At 42.4% G+C, this 18648-nt stretch overlaps 1 protein-coding gene across 1 annotated transcript in view; it reads right to left on the bottom strand.

Annotated features, from left to right (window-relative positions):
• Positions 1 to 18648, bottom strand: part of LOC311127541 (ras-specific guanine nucleotide-releasing factor RalGPS1-like) — a gene marked incomplete at its 5' end in the record, with an annotated part of 281489 nt that overhangs the window by 237640 nt on the left and 25201 nt on the right. Inside the window, 1 exon segment of the mRNA XM_084159360.1 lies at positions 2191 to 2280. Coding sequence (XP_084015486.1) covers positions 2191 to 2280 — 90 coding nt within the window.

Genomic DNA, 18648 nt, shown 5'->3' with positions numbered 1-18648 from the left:
AAAATTCACCCAACTTATTGTGGGAAGCTTGTGGAAGGCTACCCAAAACGTTTGACCCAAATTAAACAATTTAAAAGGCAATGCTACCAAATACTAATTGAGTGTATGTAAACTTCTGACCCACTGGGAATGTGATGAAAGAAATAAAAGCTGAAATAAATCATTCTCTCTACTATTATTCTGACATTTCACATTCTTAAAATAAAGTGGTGATCCTAACTGACCTAAGACAGTGAATGTTTACTAGGATTAAATGTCAGGAATTGTGAAAAACTGAGTTTAAATGTATTTGGCTAAGATGTATGTAAACTTCCCGACTTCAACTGTACATGTGACCAAGTGGGGGGGACTTAACTAATGAATCGACTGCAAAGAAATGGAGAGAATAACATGTATGGCACCAATTAATGAGCTAAGACAGATGTTTTTAAAGGGCCTCCACATAATTATGGTGCTGATATAAAATCTTGATAGATGTGCTGACCAAGTTGAACAGTACCTCGTTTCAAAGCAGCAACTGATGCAGGTACTTTTCTACTCGACGGTGCACAACATTGTTGCCAGATCAACACCAAAGCGCTGCCACAGGGCTTTAGTGTCGATGATTACTCACAATGATTACGTCGCTATTAATTCATAATCATACAGCTGGAAAAACAAAAATATGTCATAGTTAACATTTTCGCACCATTGATTCCAGAAGTCTGTAAAAAAAAAAAAAAAAAACATCTGCAATATCGCTTATTTTCATACCTACTCTTCTAAACCTGATCCTTGGAAAGGACACGGCTACGTGTCATTTAAGTCTTGTGTGTTGCGTGGGCTTTAGCCGAGTGCTTGGGCCAACCATACTGGTAACACATGAGGATGGTCTGGTGGCATAAACAGTACCACATCAGCCCTCAGCATAGACGGAATACAAGAGGGACAGGATTTAGTCCCACGTAATGTGAATAACTAACTAACTAACTAACTCCCTAACTAACTAACTAACTAACTAACTCCCTTAGATGATCTGTAGATGTTCAAACTATCACTTTGTCTGGTGGCAACTGCAAACGGTTGACATAGTACTTTAGCTAACTACCCTCTATACGCTACAAACTGTTGACTTAGTACTTTAGCTAACTACCATCAATACGCTACAAACTGTTGACATAGCTAAATTACTAAGTCAACCGTTTACAGCATATTGAGGGTAGTTAGCTAAAGTACTAAGTCAACCGTTTACAGCGTATTGAGGGTAGTTAGCTAAAGTACTAAGTCAACCGTTTACAGCATATTGAGGGTAGTTAGCTAAAGTACTAAGTCAACCGTTTACAGCGTATTGAGGGTAGTTAGCTAAAGTACTAAGTCAACCGTTTACAGCGTATTGAGGGTAGTTAGCTAAAGTACTAACTACCCTCAATACGCTGGAAAACTTAGTTGTTACATGTTCAGTTAACAGTGAACTAATGAAACTGAATATCTGTGTTTAGTATTATAGATTAACTGTGTATATGTGTGTGTGTGTGTGGGGGGGGGGGGGTCTACTCAAATCAACTTTTAGGGTTTGAGCGTGAGACATGCAGGCAGTGTTGGAATTAATGAAATGGTGGTTAACTGAGGGGTTTGAGTGTGAGACATGCAGGCAGTGTTGGAATGAATGAAATGGTGGTTAACTGAGGGGAGCTCAGAGTTGAACAAGGGTCTATAGGAACCAGCAGTGTTGCCGTGACTCTCCAAGCCTAGTGGCCGTTGGAGGTATTGCTCCAAGGATCCGTTTGTAGTGTCTCTGCCAGGAGAGCCTCTGGATTCCACAAAAACATTGTGCCATTCGTTAAAGGAACAGCAGGCGATGATGGGATGTTTCCTCAATAAAACTGGCTTACTAGTATGGCTACAGAGGAAGGAATATTCACACCAGCGTGAATGTAAGGCAGGTTTCTCATGTTTACATCTCTGTGTTGTTATTCAGTGCATTCTTTTAAAATCTGTACTTTGTGTGACAATTATAGAGCGTCTGCTAAATGACGTAAATGTAAATTATTGTGTGTGTGTGTTTGTTTGTTGAGTAGCCCCTCCCACTGGTCAACAAAGCAGAGAATACTAGGAAGACTTGAGTGTTCGACTGTGTTGCTGAAGTCTAACAGGTTAATTTTCTCATCCCCCCTAGAGCCTTTTCTCAGTGGCCTGATGTAGTGGACTCACCTTGGCTATTTTGACAAAATGGCTCAGTATTTCTGCTCGGATCTTCAGTGTCTGGGCGGTCAAAATTTCTCTCACCAGCCAAAAGCTAACCTGCAAAACAAGAAGTACATCATTACTGAGTATACATATGAGAACAGTATCAAAATACGCACACAATCTAGACATCAGTCTAATAATAATAATATAATAATAAGCCATTTAGCAGACGCTTTTATCCAAAGCGACTTACAGTCATGTGTGCATACATTTTTACGTATGGGTGGTCCCGGGGATCGAACCCACTACCCTGGCGTTACAAGCGCCATGCTCTACCAGCTGAGCTACAGAGGACCACATGCTGCGTTCACATTACCGACTCATGACAGCAGGATGAAACCGGATGGTATTCTTTTCAATGAGACAAGGAGGGCAGCGTTGGGGGCGGGGCAGCAGGCCGTGGGGGCGGGTGCCTAAAGACCACCAAAGCAAATCCAAACGTTCCCTCTAATGTCTGCTGAGCGCAAACTTGAACGTTGTGAAAATTCTGTTCAACTTCCAGCGCGCGTTTACTTTGAACTCTGTGGCTGTACCCGCTTTAAGTTACAGTTTTAACAGTGGCCAAGTAGGCTACTGTGGCTATTTGATTATAATCAAAAACAATGGAGAAAATGCATCCCATAACATTTTTACATGGAAATAGCTGTTCTACCATTTAGCCTACAGTACCAGCCAATGTGTTGTGTTCAACGTAGGCCTACATTCCATGAGACTTTTGAAAAAAAAACACGCAGGGCTTGACATTACCCAGTTTATCCACTTGTCCTTCAGACAAGGTGGTGACTGAAAATGTTGTGTTGAAATTAGACATTCAAATTGCTATATCTTTGCTCCGCCCAATGGCAAAACTTGTAGAATTGCAGCAAACTTGCTTTAAAACCTCAACAATTTCTCTACGGCCCATGGCAAAATGTGCAGAATTGCAGGAAATTAACAAAAATATATACACACACAATACCAGCCAAAAGTTTGGACACACCTACTAATTCAAGGGTTTTTATTTATTTTGACTATTTTCTACATTGTAGAATAATAGTGAAGACATCACAACTATGAAATAACACATATGGAATCATGTAGAAACAAAAAAAGTGTGAAACAAATACAAATATATTTATATTTGTGATTCTTCAAATAACCACCCTTTGCCTTGATGACAGCTTTGCATTCTCTCAACTAGCTTCATGAGGAACGCTTTTCCAACAGTCTTGAAGGAGTTCCCACATATGCTGAGCACTTCTTGGCTGCTTTTCCTTCACTCTGCGGTCCAACTCATCCAAAACCATCTAAATTGGGTTGAGGTTGGGTGATTGCAGAGGCCAGATCATCTGATGCAGCACTCCATCACTCTCCTTCTTGGTCAAATAGCCCTTACACAGCCTGGAGGTGTGTTGGGTCCTGTTGAAAAACTAATTGATAGTCCCACTAAGCTGTGGTAGCCATGCTGGTTAAGTGTGCCTTGAATTCTAAATAAATCACCAACAGTGTCAACAGCAAAGCACCCCAACACCGAAGGATGGGACTAATAACAACTAACAACAACTAATTACAGCAAGATAACTAATGTAGGGCATGCTGTGTCCATAATAAGTATATAGGTTATAGGTTGAGCGCTTTTGTGAAGGAGCAAAGTTGGAGAGATATGGCATATAGAAGCAAACCGGATGGACATCATGAAAATGATCGGAGAGGTTGAGGAAGTTCAGGAGTAAAAACAAACTAAATAGAAAAATGTGTCCATAAAATGTATATAGCTGTAAGTAGAGGCCTAAGCATTGTTGTTCACTAGTTTACTCCAATTAGGGAAGGAGTGGTGGGGTTGGAAAGTAATAAAGGGAAATACACTGCTCAAAAAAATAAAGGGAACACTTAAACAACACAATGTAACTCCAAGTCAATCACACTTCTGTGAAATCAAACTGTCCACTTAGGAAGCAACACTGATTGACAATACATTTCACATGCTGTTGTGCAAATGGAATAGACAACAGGTGGAAATTGTAGGCAATTAGCAAGACACCCCCAATAAAGGAGTGGTTCTGCAGGTGGTGACCACAGACCACTTCTCAGTTCCTATGCTTCCTGGCTGATGTTTTGGTCACTTTTGAATGCTGGCGGTGCTTTCACTCTAGTGGTAGCATGAGACGGAGTCTACAACCCACACAAGTGGCTCAGGTAGTGCAGCTCATCCAGGATGGCACATCAATGCGAGCTGTGGCAAGAAGGTTTGCTGTGTCTGTCAGCGTAGTGTCCAGAGCATGGAGGCGCTACCAGGAGACAGGCCAGTACATCAGGTGACGTGGAGGAGGCCGTAGGAGGGCAACAACCCAGTAGCAGGACTGCTACCTCCTGCCTTTGTGCAAGGAGGAGCAGGAGGAGCACTGCCAGAGCCCTGCAAAATGACCTCCAGCAGGCCACAAATGTGCATGTGTCTGCTCAAACGGTCAGAAACAGACTCCATGAGGGTGGTATGAGGGCCCGACGTCCACAGGTGGGGGTTGTGCTTACAGCCCAACACCGTGCAGGACGTTTGGCATTTGCCAGAGAACACCAAGATTGGCAAATTCGCCACTGGCGCCCTGTGCTCTTCACAGATGAAAGCAGGTTCACACTGAACACGTGACAGACGTGACAGAGTCTGGAGACGCCGTGGAGAACGTTCTGCTGCCTGCAACATCCTCCAGCATGACCGGTTTGGCGGTGGGTCAGTCATGGTGTGGGGTGGCATTTCTTTGGGGGGCCGCACAGCCCTCCATGTGCTCGTCAGAGGTAGCCTGACTGCCATTAGGTACCGAGATGAGATCCTCAGACCCCTTGTGAGACCATATGCTGGTGCGGTTGGCCCTGGGTTCCTCCTAATGCAAGACAATGCTAGACCTCATGTGGCTGGAGTGTGTCAGCAGTTCCTGCAAGAGGAAGGCATTGATGCTATGGACTGGCCTGCCCGTTCCCCAGACCTGAATCCAATTGAGCACATCTGGGACATCATGTCTCGCTCCATCCACCAACGCCACGTTGCACCACAGACTGTCCAGGAGTTGGCGGATGCTTTAGTCCAGGTCTGGGAGGAGATCCCTCAGGAGACCATCCACCACCTCATCAGGCGCATGCCCAGGCGTTGTAGGGAGGTCATACAGGCACGTGGAGGCCACACACAGTACTGAGCCTCATTTTGATTTGTTTTAAGGACATTACATCAAAGTTGGATCAGCCTGTAGTGTGGTTTTCCACTTTAATTTTGAGGGTGACTCCAAATCCAGACCTCCATGGGTTGATACATTTGATTTCCATTGATAATTTTTGTGTGATTTTGTTGTCAGCACATTCAACTATGTAAAGAAAAAAGTATTTAATAAGATTATTTCATTCATTCAGATCTAGGATGTGTTATTTTAGTGTTCCCTTAATTTTTTTGAGCAGTGTATATATATATATATATGTACAGTTGAAGTCGGAAGTTTACATACACCTTAGCCAAATACATTTAAACTCAGTTTTTCACAATTCCTGACATTTAATCCTAGTAAAAAGGTGGAGGTGTGTTTTGAGTCATTGTCCTGTTGAAAAACAAATGATAGTCCTACTAAGCCCAAACCAGACGGGATGGCGTATCGCTGCGGAATGCTGTGGTAGCCATGCTGGTTAAGTGCACCTTGAATTCTAAATAAATCACAGACAGTGTCACCAGCAAAGCACCCCCACCTCCATGCTTCACGGTGGGAACCACACATGCGAAGATCATCCGTTCACCTACTCTGTCTCACAAAGACACTGCGGTTTGAACCAGAAATCTCAAATTTGGTCTCATCAGACCAAAAGGACAGATTTCCACCGGTCTTATGTCCATTGCTCGTGTTTCTTGGCCCAAGTAAGTCTCTTCTTCTTATTGGTGTTCTTTAGTAGTGGTTTCTTTGCAGCAATTCGACCATGAAGGCCTGATTCACCCAGTCTCCTCTGAACAGTTGATATTGAGATGTGTCTGTTACTTGAACTCTGTGAAGCATTTATTTGGGATGCAATCTTAGGTGCAGTTAACTCTGCTCCAGAGGAAAAATTAGAGGTAACTCTGGGTCTTCCTTTCCTGTGGCGGTCCTCATGAGAGCCAGTTTCATCATAGCGCTTGATGGTTTTTGCGACTGCACTTGAAGAAACTTTCAAAGTTCTTGAAATGTTCCGTATTGACTGACCATGTCTTAAAGTAATGATGGACTGTTGTTTCTCTTTGCTTATTTGAGCTCTTCTAGCCATAATATGGACTTGGTCTTTTACCAAATAGGGCTACCTTCTGTATACCAACCCTACCTTGTCACAACACAACTGATTGGCTCAAACACATTAAGAAGGAAAGACATTCCACAAATTAACTTTTAACAAGGCACACCTGTTAATGCATTCCAGGTGACTACCTCATGAATCTGGTTGAGAGAATGCCAAGAGCGTGCAAAGCTGTCATCAAGGCAAAGGGTAGCTACTTTGAAGAATCTCAAATATAAAATATATTTTGATTTGTTTAACACTTTTTTGGTTACTACATGATTCCATATGTGTAATTTCATAGTTTTGAAGTCTTCACTATTATTCTACAATGTAGAAAATAGTAAAAAAAATAAAGAAAAACCCTGGAACGAGTAGGTGTGTCCAAACTTTTGACTGGTACTGTGTATATATATATATATATATATATATATATATATATATATATATATATATATAATTAGCTGTCACAAGGGTGGGGGGGATGGATGTTGGTACGCAGACCCCAAGGACCAACCAGGAATTAATAGACCTCTACACTGTTCCCCAAGTCAGGTGACGTACACTGCATTCGCTTGTGGGATGAAAAAAAAAGACTGCCGTTCACTAATTTATTAACTCTAAATAGCCATTGTGGATGATCAGATTAGAGGCACTAGTGAGAATCACTCACTTAACACTGTGATTAGTGAGCGGTAGTCACTCATGGCTAACTGTGCGATTAAAAAAAGCAATAACAGCTGGAGTCTGTGCATGTCTTGTCAGAAATGGGCAACACAGGGGACACTCATCCAAGACCATAACCCCTACAAGGTCTTTTCCCTGGATCTCCTTAGAGGCTTTTCCACTGGAGGGAAATTCAATTGACAAAAACCACTAGCTTAAGGAGAACTCATTTCTGAATTTACTCACACAAAAAAAATGGGAAGAAAATCTGAAGCAGAACCCACACTAGCACTAGACATGGAAACCCATGAAAAGCCATTTGGTTTCCTTGATTGTGTAATTGTGCCGCAACCACGGTGTGTCCTCCACATGGGCTTAGCTTGGCATAGCCTCCCAAACCCCAAATCAATTTAACAAAGGCATTTGCAGTGTGGTATTGTGTTTGTGTACTGGAGATGACGGCTCTCTGGAAACCACCGAGAGTTATTTCACCCATGTGAAAACAAGGGAAGACACACATGATGATCCTAAACGTTCTGGACAACAACTTGCCCATCTCACCTACATCCGACAGTTTTATTCTGTTCTAAGGCTGATTCCTTTATCAAAATATAAATTAACTTTGCTCGTAACGCAGCTCAACTGGCTATCACCGTGACAGGAACTGCGGTCTGATTCTGACTTGGCAATTCCTTTCTGTTGCGACAGGTTTAGGTTTTTGACAGGAAGATACCCTGCTGTAAACTTCTGGTTCTGGCCTATGTAAGCTCCAACACCTCTGGAGGAAACAGAGACCACAGGGTAAACCAGAGATCCTACAGCTCTGGAGGAAACAGAGACCACAGGGTAAACCAGAGCTCTAACACCTCTGGAGGAAACAGAAACCACAGGGTAAACCAGAGATCCTACAGCTCTGGACGAAACAGAGACCACAGGGTAAACCAGAGATCCTACAGCTCTGGAGGAAACAGAGACCACAGGGTAAACCAGAGATCCTACAGCTCTGGAGGAAACAGAGACCACAGGGTAAACCAGAGATCCTACAGCTCTGGAGGAAACAGAGACCACAGGGTAAACCAGAGATCCTACAGTGAACACCATTAACCCAGATCCTGGGACTTCCACCTGCAAGCTTGGGAAGCTTCCATTTGACAGACAACCATCTTGACATACTTCCTGCGGGGTCCCTCATGGGCTGGATCTAGCTCCAATGCTTTTCTCAGATACTAGCCCTGAACGGGCCTGGCTATAGCCCTGAACGGGCCTGGCTATAGCCCTGAATAGGAGCCCTGAACGGACCTGGCTATAGCCCTGAATAGGAGCCCTGAACGGGCCTGGCTATAGCCCTGAATAGGAGCCCTGTGGGATCCTATGTACTGTAAATACTGTATACCTTCTCAATCTGGCAGAGTCAGACAATCACTAAACAAGCTGCACCGCAAACGTGCCACGATGCTAATCACAGTAAACAGAATCTCCACAACAGGGATCCAGAAACAGGGTGGTTCGCTCTAAATCTGTGAATGATTATGGGGCCCGGGCAAGTAGTTCATGGTCTGAAGGTGAATTAGCCTCAAACATGATTGAACGTTTGTCCGCTTGCAGACATGGGGAACTTAAATCTCATGTATACTATATGTACGGCTCACGGGTGGAACCGATGCCGGGTGCACCACACAACACAACGTGAAGCAGACTACATGATTGTGCATTCAACCTATCCAGATGCAGGGATACAGTCCTACACCATTGTTTTATGGTGCAAGAGAAGGAAACCTATGTGTCTATATACTTTGCCATGTTAAAACTGCCGAGGCATCAGCCGAGACTCCCACTGTTCTTTGGATTTACTTCAAACCCTAGTCAAATATGAAATGTCTGTTTACCCACTACCCTTTAACTGACCCACTATTCATTGATAAAATAAACATTTTAATGTCCCACTATGCATTGGTAAAAATAAACATGTACCTGCCACTATTCAATCAACAAGACAAACATTAACTATCCACTGTTTATTGATAAAACAACATTTTAAACTAGGCTCTCAGAAATGTCTTGGTCTTAGCCATTCCAACTGAACATGAGGTAGTTCTCCTGGGATACACGTAACATCAGCAAATCACGGAGGATCCTCTCAAACCAACATCATTACTGTCACAGCGGAAACCGGGAGAGATCAATATCACCTCATCAGAAACCAATTATGTTCATGTTTTTACGTTACAGTGCCTTCAGAAACTATTCACACCCCCTGACTTTTTGTGGTGTTACAGCCTGAATTTAAAATGGATTCAAATGAGATTTTGTGTCACTGGCCTACACACAATACCACATGTAAAAGTGGAATTATGTTATTAGAATTTTTTACAAATTAATTTAAAATTAAAAGCTGAAATGTCTGAGTCAATAAGTATTCAACCCCTTTGTTATGGCAAGCCTAATTAGGATCAAGAGTAAAAGCTTGCTTAACAAGTCAAATAATAAGTTGCATGGATTCTGTGTGCAATAATAGTGTTTAACATTATTTTTTAATGGACTACCAACATCTCTGTACCCCACACATACAGATAATTTTAAGGTCCCTCAGTCTAGCAGTGAATTTTAAACACAGATTCAACCACAAAGACCAGGGAAGTTTTCCAATGCCTCAAAGAAGGGCACCGATTGGTGGATAAAAAAAAGCAGACATTGAATATCCCTTTGAGCAGTTATTACACTTTGGATGGTGTATCAATAACCCAGTTACTACAGTTGCCGGAGAGGAAGGAAACCGCTCTCATGGATTTCACCATGAGGCCAATGGTGACTTTAAAACAGTTACAGAGTTTAATGGCTGTGATAGGAGAAAACTGAGGATGGATCAACACAATTGTAGTTACTCCACAATACTAGCCTAAATGACAGAGTTAGAAGTAAGCCTGTACAGAATAAAAATATTCCAAAACATGCATCCTTTTTGCAAAAAGGCACTAAAGTAAAACTGCAAAAATTGTGGCAAAGAAATAAACTTTATGTCCTGAATACAAAGCATTATGTTTGGGCCAAATCCAACACAACACATCACTGAGTACCAATCTTCATATTTTCAAGCATGGTGGTGGCTGCATCATGTTATGGGTATGCTTGCCATCGGCAAGGACTAGGGAGTTTTTCAGGATAAAAAGAAAAGGAATAGAGCGAAGCACAGGCAAAATCCTAGAGGAAAACCTGGTTCAGTCTGCTTTCCAACAGACACTAGGAGACACATTTACCTTTCAGCAGGACAATAACCTAAAACAAGGCCAAATCTACACTGACTGTACAAAACATTATGAACACCTGCTCTTTCTATGACAGACTGAACGCTATGATCCCTTATTGAGCTCACTTGTTAAATCCACTTCAAATCAGTGTAGCTGAAGGAGACTGGTTATATAAGGATTATTAAACCTTTGAGAAAATGGAGACATGGATTCAGAAGGTGAATGGGCAAGACAAAATATTTAAGTGCCTTTGAACGGGGTATGGTAGTAGGTGCCAGGCGCACCGGTTTGTGTCAAGAACTCCACCGCTGCTGGGTTTTTCACACTCAACAGTTTCCCGTGTGTATCAAGAATCGTCCACCACCCAAAGGACATCCAGCCAATTTGACACAGTTGTGGGAAGCATTGGAGACAACAGCATCCCTGTGGAACGCTTGACACCTTGTAGAGTCCATGCCTTACATGAAGACTTACAGAAAACGTTTGACCTGTGTCATTGCCAACAAAGGGTATATAACAAAGTATTGAGAAACTTTTGTTATTGACCAAATACTTTTTTCCACCATAATTTGCAGATAAATTCATAAAAAATCCTACAATGTGATTTTCTGGATTTTTTCTTCTCATTTTGTCTGTCATAGTTGACGTGTACCTATGATGAAAATTACAGGCCTCTCTCATCTTTTTAAGTGGGAGAACTTGCACAATTGGTGGCTGACTAAATACTTTTTTTCCCCACTGTATATATTTGCGAGAAGAGAAAAAAACATATGGGGGATTGGAAGTGATGCAGACAATTACATTGATGGAAGTTACAATCTATCTGCAATATTAAAGCTGATCCTACCCCCCAATTATTTTTTTATAAAATAAAAAACACTTCTCTGTGTAGCATGCACACATGTGAAAGTATTGCTCGAGTTCAACAAAATGGAATGTAACGTTGCGGATAAAGTTAGGAATGACACAATTTAACGTGTACAACATCTAAAAAGACCTGCATCACTATACTGAGAGTGTTGCGGTTTCTAAAATGACTTATTTGGGTGTTTTTGGAGCCTTTCTTTCTGTGCAACTGCAGAACGAGCATGAGGAAGTCTATCGCTGGTGAAATCGCACAAGAAAGGGTCTGGACACTTCCATAACTTGCCCATTCACGTCCATAAAACAGATTGGGTTAAAAAATATATATATATATGTGAACTTGTCTTTTAACATCGAAGAAAGACTCAGGGCTAGATGGTGTTCAAGTCCTAAAATATTATGTTGCAAAATTTTTACTCAAGCAATGTCTGAGCTCCACCTTCGAAGCACAGTAAGTAAAAGTCTGATCGGAGTGGTTGTTAGACATTTAACTGGGACTGTTCTTTGACCTACGGTCTGGGATTTGGGAAGCTGTTCAATGGTCTTCATTCACCTTGATTCAGGTATGAATCCTAACTTCGATTTAGGTCAAATGTTCACTTGGTAATGCATTGATGTCAAATGGACACTTAAGAGAAAAATTCACCTCAGTTAGCGCCACAATTAAAGGTCTGGTTGGGGTTTAGTCTAAAACTCACTTTTCAAACCTGCAGCAAAACTGCAATGAGCTTGAGGACGGGACTGATCTGAACGTTACACATTTCAAACTAGGCCTAGTGGCAATCATTAAGATGGATACGAGAGCAGTGTGCTTTGGATCAGGAGTCGCCTAAAAAAAAACAGGACCGAGTTGTAAGACTCATTACATTAGATCATCCGCTGTGCCGCTTTCCACCGTTGCTATTTGACACAAACCGTTACTCTTTGCAGCCAGTTCCATTGCTCATGAACTAACGAGAGGCACTTATCCAAAAGCCCTTTGAGGAGGCGCCAGAGACGTGAGTGTTGGACATGGCTCCCTGTAACCTTGGTACCTATGGGGAATCAGCTATGGTTAGGCAGCAGGGCCGTCAGGAGGAGTGGAGGAGAGAACGGGGTTGAGGAAACCGAGGAGGAGTGGAGGAGAGAACGGGGTTGAGGAAACCGAGGAGGAGTGGGGGAGAGAACGGGGTTGAGGAAACCGAGGAGGAGTGGGGGAGAGAACGGGGTCGAGGAAACCGAGGAGGAGTGGAGGAGAGAACGGGGTCGAGGAAACCGACGCAACTTGGAGAGTGTCCTCTTACAGCATTATCATCATTTTTTCCGTGAATGTTGTGGCTGGCTACAGCGGCTCGAAGCTCTCCACCTGCCAGGGAACCCCCAAAAGTTCTGGAGTGGAGCGTTGTGAGTGAGAAAGAGAATGAGAGTGAGAGAGAGAGAGAGAGCAAGAGAAATGAAGAGAGCGATAAAAAGAGAGAGAGAGAAAGAGAGAGAGAAAGAGCGATAAAGAGATGAGAGATAAAGAGCGATAAAGAGAGAGTGATAAAGAGAGAGAGCGATAAAGAGAGAGAGCGATAAAGAGAGAGAGCGATAAAGAGAGAGAGCGATAAAGAGAGAGCGATAAAGAGAGAGAGCGATAAAGAGAGAGAGCGATAAAGAGAGAGAGCGATAAAGAGAGAGAGATAAAGAGAGAGAGCGATAAAGAGAGAGAGCGATAAAGAGAGAGAGCGATAAAGAGAGAGAGCGATAAAGAGAGAGCGATAAAGAGAGAGAGCGATAAAGAGAGAGAGCGATAAAGAGAGAGAGCGATAAAGAGAGAGAGCGATAAAGAGAGAGAGCGATAAAGAGAGAGAGCGATAAAGAGAGAGAGCGATAAAGAGAGAGAGCGATAAAGAGAGAGAGCGATAAAGAGAGAGAGCGATAAAGAGAGAGAGAGATAAAGAGAGATAGCGATAAAGAGAGAGAGCGATAAAGAGAGAGAGCGATAAAGAGAGAGAGCGATAAAGAGAGAGAGCGATAAAGAGAGAGAGCGATAAAGAGAGAGAGCGATAAAGAGAGAGAGCGATAAAGAGAGAGAGATAAAGAGAGAGAGCGATAAAGAGAGAGAGCGATAAAGAGAGAGAGATAAAGAGAGAGAGCGATAAAGAGAGAGAGCGATAAAGAGAGAGAGATAAAGAGAGAGAGCGATAAAGAGAGAGAGCGATAAAGAGAGAGCGATAAAGAGAGAGCGATAAAGAGAGAGAGAGCGATAAAGAGAGAGCGATAAAGAGAGAGAGCGATAAAGAGAGAGAGATAAAGAGAGAGAGAGATAAAGAGAGAGAGATAAAGAGAGAGAGCGATAAAGAGAGAGAGCGATAAAGAGAGAGAGCGATAAAGAGAGAGAGCGATAAAGAGAGAGAGATAAAGAGAGAGAGAGATAAAGAGAGAGAGATAAAGAGAGAGAGATAAAGAGAGAGAGCGATAAAGAGAGAGAGCGATAAAGAGAGAGAGCGATAAAGAGAGAGAGCGATAAAGAGAGAGAGCGATAAAGAGAGAGAGCGATAAAGAGAGAGATAAAGAGAGAGAGCGATAAAGAGAGAGAGCGATAAAGAGAGAGAGATAAAGAGAGAGAGAGATAAAGAGAGAGAGAGGAAGAGAGAGAGATAAAGAGAGAGAGCGATAAAGAGAGAGAGATAAAGAGAGAGAGAGGAAGAGAGAGAGCGATAAAGAGAGAGAGCGATAAAGAGAGAGCGATAAAGAGAGAGAGATAAAGAGAGAGAGCGATAAAGAGAGAGAGATAAAGAGAGAGAGAGATAAAGAGAGAGAGCGATAAAGAGAGAGAGATAAAGAGAGAGAGCGATAAAGAGAGAGAGATAAAGAGAGAGAGAGATAAAGAGAGAGAGCGATAAAGAGAGAGAGATAAAGAGAGAGAGAGATAAAGAGAGAGAGATAAAGAGAGAGAGATAAAGAGAGAGAGAGGAAGAGAGAGAGATAAAGCGAGAGTGATAAAGAGAGAGAGAGGAAGAGAGAGAGATAAAGAGAGAGAGAGATAAAGAGAGAGAGCGATAAAGAGAGAGAGATAAAGAGAGAGAGAGATAAAGAGAGAGAGCGATAAAGAGAGAGAGAGATAAAGAGAGAGAGCGATAAAGAGAGAGAGATAAAGAGAGAGAGAGATAAAGAGAGAGAGCGATAAAGAGAGAGAGAGATAAAGAGAGAGAGCGATAAAGAGAGAGAGATAAAGAGAGAGAGAGATAAAGAGAGAGAGAGATAAAGAGAGAGAGAGATAAAGAGAGAGAGCGATAAAGAGAGAGAGATAAAGAGAGAGAGAGATAAAGAGAGAGAGATAAAGAGAGAGAGATAAAGAGAGAGAGCGATAAAGAGAGAGAGCGATAAAGAGAGAGAGCGATAAAGAGAGAGAGATAAAGAGAGAGAGCGATAAAGAGAGAGAGAGATAAAGAGAGAGAGCAATAAAGAGAAAGAAAAGGGAGTGAACAAGAGGGACAGAGTGAGTTCTGAGGTTGATCATGGGATGGAAGGGATGATTCAACAAATCAACGTTCGCTATGACAACATGGCATTTTTATCTCAGCTGAAGCCAAGAGACACTGTTAAAAGAAGCTCACAGTGTAATCCCACAGTGTCATCAATCACTCACTCCTTAGTCAACATCAACCTCCAGGAATGTATCAATAGAACAATTGAAGTTAATAACAGTGCCACTCCCCTCCTTGGAGCATCTTCGAGCGATGTCTCCTTTCCAAATTATGGCTTCATCCCAGCTAAAATGCTCCCAGGAAATGAGAAGGGAACCAAAATGAAAACAGACATCAACACATGGTAATGCCACACAGGATCAATCTGAAAATAATAACCCCCTGCTGTCTTTCACCAACTTAATACATATTACACAAAATAGCATGTTGTTAACACAATTCCCTATCTTAGCAAGTCCTTCAACATGGCCAGGACTAATAGCATCACAATTATGGTTTTGTCTGTTGTGAAATAACAGTGTAGAACAGTATTTTCTCTGATGAGTGTGTGGGATGCAGCAAACATGGGATTTCTAAAGCAGTAATCAAAACACATTCGGTTGAGGGATGTAACGCCAGGGTAGTGGGTTCGATCCCCGGGACCACCCCATACGTAAAAATGTATGCGCACATGACTGTAAGTCGCTTTGGATAAAAGCGTCTGCTAAAATGGCGTATTATTATTACCGGTATTTATATTATGTAGCAAACCTGGCATTTCTAAAGCAATAATCAAAACACATTCGTTGTGTGCAACACCACAGTGAAAAGGAACACCTCCTTTAAACCTGCTAAACATTTGATTTCCGCCTAAATAGACATACGCAAAAGTAATTATGATGAGAGGGCCATAAACAATAATTAGTAATGCACATACTTCCAGAAATATTACAGTATCACCTTTCTGGTAAATATAGTTATACATTGCTGAGGTATATTCACTTTCAAGGACACCACAGCTCAAGCACACAGTACAAATATGATACCATATATTTCCTATTCAACAAAAGTGGGGGAATATGGCTTGAAATGATTTCAAATGCTTTCTAAATAGTAATCAAATTATAAAAAACGACTTACTATAATATTTCACATTTCTTATAACCAAAAAAATAAATATGATCATACAAAATTGGCACCATTTCATATAACCGACAGAGCATTTTCTGCCCAGCGTCCTCTGAGCGCTATTCAAACGCCTGCTGACTCGTCACAACTTCAGCTTTAAGCACCAAGTGATTTCGTCCCTATGTGACCAATAGAGTGGTCTTGTTTGAATTCTACAAAATGATTGTATTTTTTTTTCATGTTGAGAGCTCTAAATCCAAGATGATGCTGTTTTTGCTGCGATCGCTCTCCCATTTCATAGGCCGTATTGTAAGCAGAGCTGCGAGGTTCACAGGCAGAGGAGATCGATCCTTCGCCTGGATTGGCCAGAAAATGTGACGTGTTGCTCCCTATTCAAATGAGGTGTCAGATTTCACATCGCGGGACAACCAGAGCGTTAACACAGAGTTCAAAGCAATTGACGTTGCGCCGTTCACAGAGCGCGTTGTACACAAGTACCCTAAATAGGGGACTTAACGTTTAAAAGGTTAAAATTCAGCCAATCAGCAACTAAAAGATTACATCCCGTTTCTCCCGTTTCCAAGACGCTATACAGTGGGGAAAAAAAGTATTTAGTCAGCCACCAATTGTGCAAGTTCTCCCACTTAAAAAGATGAGAGAGGCCTGTAATTTTCATCATAGGTACACGTCAACTATGACAGACAAATTAAGAAAAAAAATTCCAGAAATTCACACTGTAGGATTTTTAATGAATTTATTTGCAAATTATGGTGGAAAATAAGTATTTGGTCACCTACAAACAAGCAAGATTTCTGGCTCTCACAGACCTTTAACTTCTTCTTTAAGAGGCTCCTCTGTCCTCCACTCATTACCTGTATTAATAGCACCTGTTTGAACTTGTTATCAGTATAAAAGACACCTGTCCACAACCTCAAACAGTCACACTCCAAACTCCACTATGGCCAAGACCAAAGAGCTGTCAAAGGACACCAGAAACAAAATTGTAGACCTGCACCAGGCTGGGAAGACTGAATCTGCAATAGGTGAGCAGCTTGGTTTGAAGAAATCAACTGTGGGAGCAATTATTAGGAAATGGAAGACATACAAGTCCACTGATAATCTCCCTCGATCTGGGGCTCCACGCAAGATCTCACCCCGTGGGGTCAAAATTATCACAAGAACGGTGAGCAAAAATCCCAGAACCACACAGGGGGACCTAGTGAATGACCTGCAGAGAGCTGGGACCAAAGTAACAAAGCCTACCATCAGTAACACACTACGCCGCCAGGGACTCAAATCCTGCAGTTCCAGACGTGTCCCCCTTCTTAAGCCAGTACATGTCCAGGCCCGTCTGAAGTTTGCTAGAGTGCATTTGGATGATCCAGAAGAGGATTGGGAGAATGTCATATGGTCAGATGAAACCAAAATAGAACTTTTTGGTAAAAACTCAACTCGTCGTGTTTGGAGGACAAAGAATGCTGAGTTGCATCCAAAGAACACCATACCTACTGTGAAGCATGGGGGTGTAAACATCATGCTTTGGGGCTGTCTTTCTGCAAAGGGACCAGGACGACTGATCCGTGTAAAGGAAAGAATGAATGGGGCCATGTATCGTGAGATTTTGAGTGAAAACCTCCTTCCATCAGCAAGGGCATTGAAGATGAAACGTGGCTGGGTCTTTCAGCATGACAATGATCCCAAACACACTGCCCGGGCAACGAAGGAGTGGCTTCGTAAGAAGCATTTCAAGGTCCTGGAGTGGCCTAGCCAGTCTCCAGATCTCAACCCCATAGAAAATCTTTGAGGGAGTTGAAAGTCCGTGTTGCCCAGCGACAGCCCCAAAACATCACTGCTCTAGAGGAGATCTGCATGGAGGAATGGCCCAAAATAGTGTGTGAAAACCTTGTGAAGACTTACAGAAAACGTTTGACCTGTGTCATTGCCAACAAAGGGTATATAACAAAGTATTGAGAAACTTTTGTTATTGACCAAATACTTATTTTCCACCATAATTTGCAAATAAATTCATAAAAAATCCTACAATGTGATTTTCTGGATTTTTTTTTCTTATTTTGTCTGTCATAGTTGACGTGTACCTATGATGAAAATTAAAGGCCTCTCTCATCTTTTTAAGTGGGAGAACTTGCACAATTGGTGGCTGACTAAATACTTTTTTTCCCCACTGTATATATATATTTTTTAAATGCAACATCTTGAATGTTGCATGATTGGTTTGAACCATTCTGTTGATTATGCATCATTGGCGTGACAGGCCCCGCTTCAGTGGCGTGTTCAGGCCCTGCTTCAGTGGCGTGTTCAGGCCCCGCTTCAGTGGCGTGTTCAGGCCCCGCTTCAGTGGCGTGTTCAGGCCCCGCTTCAGTGGCGTGTTCAGGCCCCGCTTCAGTGGCGTGTTCAGGCCCCGCTTCAGTGGTCATGCAACATTCAAACATCTCAAACGTTTGAGGGAATCCAAGAGGGAATCCGAGATACCCTCCATGTTTGTGAAACCATCCCCAGATGTCCTTCGACGGGGTAAAAGGAAGATGGGCGTTGGGATCTTTCAGAGGACCCCTCTCTCTCCAGCCTATGACCCTGTATACGGGTGTCCCTTCAACAAGCACCCAACCTTCCCTTTTAGATGTCAGGCCATCTTTCCAGAGCCACGGGGCCAGCTAGTCATGTTGGGCTTAAATCGTGTCATAAAACATACCCAACCACCAGCTAAGACCACTGGTCATTTAAGTCTCTAAATATGGACCTTTATTTAACTTAACTCGGCACTCTTCCATTTTGGCAACAAAAGGGGGAAAAAAACGCAGAGGATTCATTTCAAA

Source organism: Coregonus lavaretus (genome assembly GCF_964263955.1).
Source record: "Coregonus lavaretus genome assembly, chromosome: 4".
NCBI classification, from domain to species: Eukaryota; Metazoa; Chordata; class Actinopteri; order Salmoniformes; family Salmonidae; genus Coregonus; species Coregonus lavaretus.
This window is presented reverse-complemented; position numbering and strand designations above follow the sequence as displayed.